The sequence below is a fragment of the Colobus angolensis genome, unplaced genomic scaffold (genome assembly GCF_000951035.1).
Source record: "Colobus angolensis palliatus isolate OR3802 unplaced genomic scaffold, Cang.pa_1.0 Scaffold144, whole genome shotgun sequence".
In the NCBI taxonomy this organism is placed as follows: domain Eukaryota; kingdom Metazoa; phylum Chordata; class Mammalia; order Primates; family Cercopithecidae; genus Colobus; species Colobus angolensis.
Window position 1 is genome coordinate 3605416 of NW_012114533.1, and position 11845 is coordinate 3617260.

The following is an 11845-nucleotide window of genomic DNA, read 5'->3' on the forward strand; positions in this document are numbered from 1 at the left end:
CAGAGCGAGACTCCGTCTCAAAAAAAAAACACAAAAAACAAATAAAAACAGGCCAATGCCAGGTCTAGGGTAGAAAGTATACAAGATGACCGTGGAATACATTGCTGTACCAGATAGCAAGGGGAATATAAAAGAGTATTGGGGTCATATTAAAAGGATACAGGAGCCAACCTAAAGATGACCCTAAAAATAGTAACAATGTGATGGGCTCTAATGCATCTAATATATTAAAATCCATGAGTTCATAATAATAATTAAAACTTTTTTTTCACTGGTTACCTTTGGAAGTTGCTAGACACCAACTCATTATTCAGAAATGTGATAAATAAAAAGAATCAAGAATTTATTCTTTCCCATAAGAACTATATGTCAGGGTAACCAAAGAGTTGATCAAGCAAAGTTCATTACATAAAAATTCTAGCTATTAAATGCAGAAGGAATGACAGAATTAGAAATATCAACATTTTGCAATCTCTAATGAAAAACATATCTAAGCAATGATCACAATCGGCTATTACAACCATTCCATGAAAGGCAGATAAGGAATTTTAATACTAAATTAGATCAGGCTGATAATACTTGAACCCTCAGTACCTGATCAGTCTGAGCATGACAAAAAGTAAGTCAACCAGACATTACAAAATTCCTGATGTGAGTAGTGGGAAACACACAGCACCTTCTATGATTTAGATGGAATTGGATCTGAGTCTAATCAAACATCTATATCTGACCTCCAGTTTAAAGGACATGTGAGGGGATAAGAAACATGTTAAAGAAAACATGTTAACCCCACAAAGATGCAGTCAATCAAATCCAGCATGTGGCAAATTCTTTCTACCAGAGGATCCAATTTTTTCTTGGTTTTAAAGGCAGGGGAGTGAGGTGGTAAGATCAAGCATTATAGATGAAAAGAGACTAAAGAGACATATTAACCAGATGCAATGCATGACCCTTGTTCAGATTCTGATTTGAACAAGCCCACTACAAATAAACATTCTTGAGAAAATCAGGAAAATCTTTACCTGGGTAGGGTATTAGATGAGTATTGTATGATATTAGAAATTGTTAATTCTGTTAAGTTTTAAAATGGCATTATGGATATATTTTCTGTTCATTTTGAAACTCGTTATCTGTTGTAGATACACACTGACATACATGAAAATAAAAATTACCTGTCTGAGGTTTGCTTTTTAAAACATCCAATGAGAAAAAAAAACCTTTGATACATGGGAGGAGATGGGGGAGAAATGGCAAAACATTAGTAAATATTGAGTCTGGGTAATGGGTCCATGGAGGTTCATTTTATTATTCTACTTTTGTGAATGTTTGAAACTTTCCATATTAAAAAGTTAAAAAGAAATAAAAGAAAGCAAATTAGGACTGGAAAATGAAGCATTTTATGTTTGAAAAAACTCAAAAATTGCATTTACATGCTACTGATGGGTTATAACTTAAACCTTCAGCCCTTAGGTAAATTTTCATAAAAAGACATATTACTCACCATCCTCGTGGTCGAATCTTCCCAAAACAAAGTTGATTCCAATCCATGCATAAACCCCTAAGTAAGAAATATAAAAGCCCTCACTTAATTCTCTACTGCTATGCCATGTATACACCTCTACCTCAGGGCTTCTCTTTCCTCTTTTTCTTGGAAAAAGTAATCATGGTATTTTACTACATACTCTCAATGTAGGAATTTCAAATCTTTCATCTTGTGATTTTTTTTCCCTTTTAAAATTATTTGCATCTTCTAAATTTCCTCAATGAATAGAAATTAATTGTGTAACAAATGTTTAGGAAATATAAATCGTATGAATGTCATGAAGATATTGAAAAAAAAGAAAAAAATGTAAATCTTGGAGTTCTAGTTCTGGGCAATCTTGTCTCCCCACTGAATACAAATATAAACTCTAGATAGAATGCATGGAGTAGCTTTCTGAAAACTCTGAAAGTAAATGATAATGAGGACACCAGGAAAGAGACCAGGGTTTAAACTACTACCAAGCCAGTAGAGTGAGTGTCCCATTTTTTCTCCCTCAGATATTACCTCATCTAGACTCAAGAGCAGCTTGAAACATGAAAGTAAACACCAGGTGTGAACAGAGGAACTTCAACTCATTTTTGGTCCAAAGAACAGAAAAAGGAATGCCAAAAGTTCAGAGAAAATAGGGGAAATCTCCGCTTTTTTTTTTTTTCTTTCTTTCTTATTTTGTTCTCTCTAACCTCAAGCAACAGAAGTAGAAGTTGAGCAGGTACCTAAAACTCTGAGGGCTTTGAATTCTTTTCTCTGACCAGAGAAACTGTAGCTTCAAGAGTGTGAGGCAAATCCTATTGTTTATTTTGTCTCCCTCTGTCCTCCCACTACTTGTCCCTGGATGCAGATGCAATCATGAGAAGTGCATGGCAGAGAGTGGGCAAATTAAAGCCCTGGTATTCTGACAGGAGGATCATGAAAGGGAGCTCCAAGGAACCAGAAAGTGTCAGGGGGATCACAGATAGTAGGGAGCAAATTTGTGTATGAACCCCTGGGCTCACCTCCAAGCTATAAACACATGGATCTGACCCTAAACAATATACAAACAGCTCTGAGAACTGAACTACAGGCTAGGTCACCACCCAGGTTCCAGATTCGCCACTAGCTGACATATGAGACAAATCCAAATAGCAGTGGCCAAAGCTTTGAAAAATGAACAGGCCAGACGCGGTGGCTCACGCCTGTAATTCCAGCACTTTGGGAGGCTGAGGCGGGTGGGTCATGAGGTCAGGAGATCAAGACCATCCTGGTTAACATGATGAAACTCCATCTCTACTAAAAATACAAAAAATTAGCCGGGCGTGGTGGCACATGCCTGTAGTCCCAGCTACTCGGGAGACGGAGGCAAGAGAATCACTTGAACCAGGGAGGCAGAGGTTGCAGTGAGCCGGACCATGCCACTGCACTCCAGTCTGGATGACAGAGCGAGACTCTGTCTCAAAAAAAAAAAAAAAAAAAAAAAAAAAGAAAGAAAAAAAAAAAAGGAAAAGAAAAGAAAAATGATCTCACGGGCCAGCCACAGTGGCTCACACCTGTTATCCTAGCACTTTGGGAGGCTTAGGCGGGTGGATCACGAGGTCAGGAGTTTGAGACTAGCCTAACCAACATGGTGAAACCCTGTCTCTACTAAAAATACAAAATTAGCTGGATGTGGTGGCACATGCCTGTAATCCAAGCTACTTGGGAGGGTGAGGCAGGAGAATTGCTTGAACCCGGGAGGCAGAGATTGTAGTGAGCAGAAGTCACACCATTGCACTCCAGCCTTGGCAACAAGAATGAAACTCTGTCTCAAAAAGAAAAAAGAACCACGGCCCACAGAAAGCAGGTCAGAACTCGAGATCAACTGCCTCCTAAAACAATAAAAAAAAAAACAATGTTTTCTTTGATTGAAACAGGACCCAGAGTCTCATAATGTAATATTCAAAACGTCCAGGATAGAATATAAAAATACTTGGCATACAAAGAACCAGGAAAATCTCAACTTACAAGAGAAAAGCCAACCAAAAGATGCCAACTCTGAGATGACACATATATTGGAATTATCAAAGATATTAGAGCAACCATATAACCAAGAAATATGAGCAGTCTTACAATGAATGGAAAGATAGAAGGTCTCAGCAAAGAAACAGAAAAGAAATAGAATATTAAGAAGATCGAAATAGAAATTTTACAACTGAAAAATGCAATACTGAAATTTTAAAAGGTAAATCTTTTCTCATGTATATGTCTGCAACTAGAAGATATATAAGATCTCCTTCTCGTTTATAAGAAATGGAAATATAATTCATCAAACTGGCCACATTTGGCTACATGAGAACACATATTCACTCTAAAAGTACAAACCCAATAGTGTGAGATTCCAGGGAATTATCAATACTGCATAGTAATTGCAATGAAGGCATAACAAAACAAAAGTAATTCATTCTGATCATCCCTTGAAATTAAAGTTTCTCCTTACTTTAATAATTTACTTTACATTTGACTTTGACAAACTCAATACAACTCCTAGAACTACATATGTTTTCAAAAGTATTGTTAGCTAACCAAATATCCAGTTGAAATCATTAAATACTAATACATTCTTATAAACACAGGACTAAGTTAAAAAGAGATACACATTTTTGACTTCCAGAAGGAGCACTCTAAAACAGATGCCAGTGCAAAATATGCAAATAATCAAATCAACTATGTAGCAGAATCAAGAAAATTATTGGCAGAAAAATTAAAATCAGATATATAGAATAATTCTAAACACCCGTTAGAGAGGCTGTGCCGTGGTTGGCTTAGAGGTGAACCAGCTGCACCCCTTAAGGCCCAGTACCTTCCTGCTTGCCAGAGATCACTTCTGCCTGAGACTGTGAAAAGAGGAAGTCAAACTCCAGTGGTAAATCTTTCACTAGGTCAGCCAAGATAGCCAACTGCTTCCTGCAAGAACAAAAAATCCCAAAGTTAGTCACTAAACTCTCTTCTCATAAACTGCCTCAACTTGTCCTTCTACTTAGCCTTGTCATGACCTCACTGTTCACCTACCTGATCTACTCGTCCAGCCCTGCTTCTTTTTGGTACTGCCTTTGATTTTAAAAGTTTAAACTGCCTCGAGGTATATCCTCCTACCTAAAAGGCAACATGGTAATAGTGATACTTTCCCCTTATACGATGTTATTATTCAAAGAGTGTTAAAAGATGAGACTATGAGACTATGGTTCTATGACTCTCACAGGCTGAGTACAAATAAGCCACAGGAAACTGCAGCCAAGTTGCATAACCTATAAAATTGAAGTAATTACATTATTCCTCACCCTGTAAAACAAAGATGTTAAATTAAGGAACACAATCTCATCCTCAAATCTTACACAACACAGAAACAATGCTTCACATTACCACACAAGAGGTACTGTTGGTTCCACAAGTTTTAATATAATCCTTTACATAAGCTAACAATTAACTTTTTTTTTTTGAGACGGAGTTTCACTCTTGTTGCCCAGACTGGAGTACAATGGTGCGATCTCGGCTCACTCCAACCTCTGCCTCCCAAGTTCAAGTGATTCTCCTGCCTCAGCCTCCCAAATAGCTGGGGTTACAGGCGTGCACCACCACCCTTGGCGAATTTCGTATTTTTAGTAGAGATGGGGTTTCACCATGTTGGTCAGGCTGGTCTCTAACTCCTGACCTCAGGTGATTCACCTGCCTCGGCCTCCTGAAGTGCTGGGATTATAGCGTGAGCCACCTTGCCCAGCCACAATTAACTTTTTAATCTCCTTTTCCTTATTTCAAGGGTTGATTTTGTTTTCATTGTCAAAATCTTACCATTTGAAAACCCTAGCTCAGGATCAAAACCAGAGGATATAACAACATTTCCAATTTGGGGAAAACATTTGAAACTTCGCATCTATAGGGTTGTCTTTCCTCTAACATTTTAAGCATGTAATCAGTATTATCAAGCAAAGGAAAGCAAAGAAACAAAGGTAGAAGTAATATGAATCTAGAGAAAATGTTAGTTAAAATAAGATAAATTATCTTGGATTAAAAAATTATTCATTACAAAAATATTCTACTGGCTCAGACAGTTGTCAGTACTACTTGATGAAGACTGTTGTTAGCACTTCAAAGTGAAGATCTATATTTGAAGTAATAATCTTCCAATATAATGTCAAGTATAGTTTCTTAAAAAGTTTATTGTTATACATATTAAATTCTTGCAATAAGAATTTCAAATGGGGACCAAGAATGGGTATTCTTCTGTCCCTACTGGATATGCTTCTAAAATCCTCAAAGAGAGGGTTCGCTGGTTTTGGCAATGATATGGAAGAATGGGCACCAACATATTTTGCCGTTAGCTATGCAAATTACTAGTACAGGCCAGGTGCAGTGGCTCATGCCTGTAATCCCAGCACTTTGGGAGGCTGAGGCAGGTGGATCACCTGAGGTCAGAAGTCTGAGACCAGTCCGGCCAACATGGTGAAACCCCGTCTCTACCAAAAATACAAAAATTAGCCAGGCATGGTGACAGACACATGTAATCCCACTTGGGAGGCTGAGGCAGCAGAATCGCTTGAATCGGGAGGTGGAGGTTACAGGGAGCGGAGATCATGCCACTGCACTCTAGCCTGTACGATAGAGGGAGACTCCATCTTCAATAAGTAAATAAATAAATTACTAGTACAACCTTTCTAAAGGGCAATCCAGGACCATGTTTCAAAATGTTTCAATGTGTTTAACCTTTGATCCAGCTGTCATACTTTTAGAAATTAATTCCAAGGAAATCATCAGACAAGAAAATAAAGAAGAAAAATACTGCATTATTTATAATGATGAAAATTATTTATAACAATGAAAAACTGGAAATACCATATCATAGGGATTGGTTAAATAACTTATGGCACAGCCATGTAATGTAATGCTATACAGATGTTAAAAAAAATGAAGTCTACTTATATCTACATGTATAGACCTGAAAAAATAAAAGATGTCCAATACATTTTACAAAACAGTATGTATAATGTGATTCCATTTATGCTAAAAAAAACAAAAACCCAAATCATTCTTCATGTATACACAGTGACAGGATAAAGCTTTCATTTTCTAAAATTCAATATAGTTTCTTTATTTAAAATGCTTTTAAAATGGCAAAATGTTGATAATTGTTCAAGCTGGGTGGTGGGTAAATGGGGATTTACTGCACTGTTCTCTTTACTTTTATACACATGTGAAATTTCCTAAAACAAAAATTATTATTTTATTAAACACCACCTTGTATTATGTTGTAATTTTTAAGGGATTTTTTTAAAACTGCAAAATAAAAAGGAGGTAGAAAAAATTCTGTTAGTCCAGGCCTTTGGCAAAGAAATAAAACTAAATGCTAATAAATTAAAAATATAGTCTAAGTGATTCAACCCTATTTTGAATCTGCTTACAAATGCTAATAAATTAGCAAAGCATTAATCATACAAAACAGATTTTTGTGCTGATAGTCACATCTATGCCAACAATTAGCTTGGACTTAGAAGCAGCAATTATTTCATAAGCCCAGAACAGATGTATGTATTATTTAGAGAGGTGACCAGAAAACAAGTAGAAAAAGAAAAAAAAGGCAAATTTCTTTAAAAACTCTTAAGATACAATAAATGTTAATATTCAGAGTTTCCACATTGACAACTAACATCTTAGACAAATAAGGTGAAGCTACACAGTGGGTTTTATTTGGATGGAAACTTCTTTGACAGAGGTAATACTGAACAGTGCCAGGAGGTGAGGCAACAGTCTCCTTTGCTCCAAACACACTGAAGGTAGCCAAACTACCAAGTGGGTTCCTCTGCCCAGCTCAGCTGGTCAATTCTGCCTTTTTAACCTCCAAGTCAGCTTTTTCTCTGGCCTCCCTCCCCTTTCCTTGGACTTTCATAGACTTTGTAATGTGGCACCTGCTCTTGTGTCATGTATATTCTTCCCAGGGTTTCTAAAATTTTTGAACAATATGAATATCACCCATGTCACATAAAAATTCTTAATTGCATGCACAGTATGATTGCAACCTTGTGGAAATTACATATATGTGAACAAAGAGGAAGGAAAACAACAAAATGAAACAGTTTTGATAGGGTAGCAGGGTTGTAAGTTGTATTGTTTTGTTTTGTTCATTTTTAAGATTTCCTTTAAGGAGGTAAGGTTGCAGTTACAATATTTAAAGTTTGGTTTTACAAATAAGTAAAAACAAAACAAAAAATTTTTTAAAGACTGAAATGTATGGGGCAATAAGGGAACTAAAAAACCTTTCATGTTGACAAATGGCTATATAAATAATCTGCTTCTCGACAGTAAACCAGTCAGTAAACCAGTAACTGTGAAAAAAAGTCCACTGAAAGAAGCATTGCTGCTATATGTTATGTTGTCTGCATGTCTGACATAAGCCGTGGAGCCCTACATGTATGGCTGAGGTTTTTGTTGTTTGCTGTTGTTTTAAGGAAAGAAAGCCAACTATAAAATTTAAACATTGTAAAAAAACAAACAAACAAAAAAACTGCTATTGACCAAGGGAAAATATTTAAGCTAATAAGGAAACACCTGATGCCTATGAGACCATGAACATTCCAGGAGGATGAATTCTAAAGTTAAGGTTGACAATGGTCTCTTTGATATGACAGCAAAAGCACAGGCAACAAAACATCAACAAGTAAGACCATATCAAACTAAAAAGTTCTGTACAGGAAAAGAAACAATCAACAGAGTAAAAAGGCAAGCTACAGAATGGGATAAAATATTTGCGAACTATACATTTGGTAAGGGGTTAATCTTTAAAATATTTAAGAAACTCCTACAACCCAACAGGAAAAACCCTATTAACCCAATGTAAAAATGGGCTAAAGACTTGAGTAGACATTTCTCTATTCACAGAAATGGCCAACAGCAATATGAAAAGTTGCTCAACATCCCTAGTAATCAGGGAAATGCAAATCAAAACCCCGATGACATATCACCTCACACTTGTCAGGATGGCTGTTATCCAAAAAACAAAAGACAACAAGTGTTGGCAGGGCTGTGGAGAAATTGGAAACTCTGCATACTGTTGGTGGGAATGCAAAATGGTGCAGCAACTCTGCAAAACAGTACAGAGGTTCCTCAAAAAATTAAACATAGAGGCCAGGTACGGTGGCTCACACCTGTAATTCAGCACTTTGGGAGGCTGAGATGTGCAGACTGCTTGAGCCCAGGACTTCAAGAACATTCAGGGCAACATGGCAAGACCCCATCTCTACAAAAAAATACAAAAAATTAGCCAGGCATGGTGGCGCATGCCTGTGGTCCCAGATACTCGGGAGGCTGAGGTAGGAGAATCACCTGAGCCTGGGAGGTAGAAGTTGCAGTGAGCTGAGATCATGCCATTGCACTCCAGCTTGGGCAGCAGAGTGAGACCCTGTCTCAAAAAGTAAATAAATAAATAACTAATTAAACTGTCATATGATCCTGCAATCCTACTTCTGGCTAATTATTCCAAAGATTTAAAATCAGGATCTCAAAGAGATATGAGCCCTCCCAAGCATTATTTACAATAACCAAGACATGGAAACAACCTAAATATTCACTGACAGATGAATATGTAATGAAAACATGGTATATACACACAGTGGAATACTATTTAGACTTTTTTAAATAAAAAAGGGCATTCTGCAATATGTGACAAGGCAGATGAACGCTAAGGACAATGCTAAAGGAAATAAATAGGCAAACATTTCAGTTAAGCAAGATGAATAAGCACTGAAGATCCACTGTACAACACTGTACACATAGTCAACAATAATGTGCATACTTAAAAATGTGTTGGGCTGGGCATGGTGGCTGACGCTTGTAATCCCAGCACTCTGGGAGGCTGAGGCAAGCGGATCACTTGAACTCAGGAGTTCTAAACCAGCCTGGGCAACATAGTGAAACCCTGGCTCCACAAAAATTAGCTGGGTGTGATGGTCCCCACCTGTAGTCCCAGTTACTTAGGAGGCTGAGGTGAAGGATCACTTGGACCTGGGAGGCAGAGGTTGCAGTGAGCTGTGATCACACCACTGCCCTCCAGCCTGGGCAACAAAGCAGACCCTGTCTCAAAAAAAAAAAAAAAAAAAAAAAAAAAATCTGGTTAGAGGGTAGATCTCATGTTAAGTGTTCTTACCACAATAAAATAAAAATCATTTAAAAAAAAAAGTTCAGGGAGCTCATTCTTACCTCAGGCCTATGTAAGTATGGATGGATCAAGGTGGTACCAAAGGAGAGAAATCACAAACAAGGAGGAGACTGGCTTAAATACAGACTTCTCTTCCTCTGCCTCTAATGCAGGAAGAGGGATCAGGTGGCAAGGTGTCAGGCTGAATTGCCAAGGTCAAGTGGAAATGACGTGACTGGCTGGGGCTGAGAAAACTGGCGTAAGGCAATGGAGATTGAGCTCTGCAGGAGCAGCAAGAGGAGGGACTCCCCAGTTATCGCCAGGGTTCTAGGCAGAGTTACAGAGAAAGTAGTGTTCCTATCAGAGATCTCCGATTAGTCCCTAGGTGTCAAGGTCATCAGGTGACCCTCCTCCTAATTCATTCTGTAATTATGTTCTCTATGTGCCTAATGATCCAAATCTATTACCATCAACACTACTCCCAACCCTCAATCCAAACTAAGAATCACTATAGTCATCCCAGATAGATATTGATCCCAAAGCAGCAAATGACATGAAGTTGGGAATGAATGACTGTGTCATAATTGGGTTTAGGGATATAGACCAGGGAACCACAGAGGACAGTGCAAGAAACTGGCCTTTCATCTCTCATGCCACTGTTTTCCTGTGTTTTCTGGATGCTGCATCTCACCTCTCAGGGAGAAGCCTCATGCCTGCTGTGCAGAGGATGTAAAGGGGAGTCTCCTTGTGCTTCTTCACGGGCACATGAGCAGCGGCAAAGCTCAGCAGAGGACGAAGGTAATCACTGGCATGTTCTGGAGTGTCTGCCATTGCAGAGATTCCTTAAGTTAAAACAAACAAACAAAAAAGTTTCTTTAAAAAGCAGCTCACATAAGACTCAGGAAACTGATATCCTATAAGGTTCTCCTTAAGGTCCTAAACATTTATTTATTTGAGAGGTAGGGGGTGACAATGAATGAGACATCCCTCCTGTTACCCAGACTCTCAAGAAGAAAAGGGTAGCTTGCTTTCTCCTTCTTTTCTCTCCTCTTTCATGCCTTAAAAGAGATTGACAAAATATATTCTGATGTGATGAGTACCTGGCTTGATTTTTTTAACCACTGGTTGGCTGTTGCGGTCTCTCATCTGTTTGATGTCCAGCAAGTCATGGGGGTTCCCATTATGTCTTGGCCAGAAATAAACAAAAATCCGGGAACCACTGCTGCCACAGTCGACAACAAGTCCATAATTCAGATTTGGGTCTTCAGTGTCAGTAGCTTCAAGGTCCCCTACTCGAGCCAAATACCTAAGTCAGGCAAAAAGAGAAATCAGTGCTAAGCAGTCAGGTCCATGAAAGGCACCCTCACTTACTTCATTTGTTCATGAATCTTCATTAAGTGCCTACATGTGCCAGGCGCATGGGACTACCAGTCCTAACCAATGAGTGAAGCAATATTGACAGATTTACTGATGTGCCTGAGACAACAGCTGGTTCGCTTGCCTAGAGGCCACTGAAATTAGATGACTAAAAGATGTCCCCATGTGTGGGGGCAGCTCTGAAACTGGCTGAGGTAGCAATCTTTTTTCAAGCATTAGAGCTTGTAGGCCTGAATAAATAACTGTTTTTTTGTTATATGCCATTAAGTTGTGGGGTAGCTTGTTACACACACTAGATAACTGAGACAATCTTAATCACTTCTTTTCTTTCTGTATAGATGCATCCAGAATATTGTGGACCGATTTCTCATGTAATGTGTTTCTGGGAGGTGATTTTGTTTTGTTTCGTTTTGTTTTTTTGGTTTTCTGAGAGAGTCTTATTCTGTCACCCAGGCTGGAGCACACTGGCACGATCTCAGCTCACTGCAACCTCTGCCTCCCAAATTCAACCGATTCTCCTTCCTCAGCCTCCCAAAGTGCTGGGATTACAGGCATGAGCCACTGTGCCTGGCCTGAGTGGTGATATTTTTGATTGGACTTTTTGGTTTTGCTTTTTTGCTTTTTGTTTTGTATTTATATTGCTAGAATTTCATTAACTAAAAATGTAATTCATAAAAACAATAATTATTCTTTTCTACAATCATAATATATATTTTTTTCTTTTCTTTTTTTTCTTTTTTTTTTTTTTTTGAGATGGAGTCTTGCTCTGTCTTCCAGGCTGGAGTACAGTG

The 11845-nt window shown here is 38.2% G+C and overlaps 1 protein-coding gene across 1 annotated transcript in view; it reads right to left on the reverse strand.

Moving 5' to 3' along the window:
* Window positions 1-11845, reverse strand: part of ENTPD7 (ectonucleoside triphosphate diphosphohydrolase 7) — a 54195-nt gene that overhangs the window by 23068 nt on the left and 19282 nt on the right. The window contains exons 4-7 of the mRNA XM_011935561.1: window positions 10778-10983; window positions 10369-10519; window positions 4356-4459; window positions 1502-1558 (exon numbers count right to left, since the gene is read on the reverse strand). Coding sequence (XP_011790951.1) covers window positions 1502-1558; window positions 4356-4459; window positions 10369-10519; window positions 10778-10983 — 518 coding nt within the window. The remainder of the gene's footprint in view (window positions 1-1501; window positions 1559-4355; window positions 4460-10368; window positions 10520-10777; window positions 10984-11845) is intronic.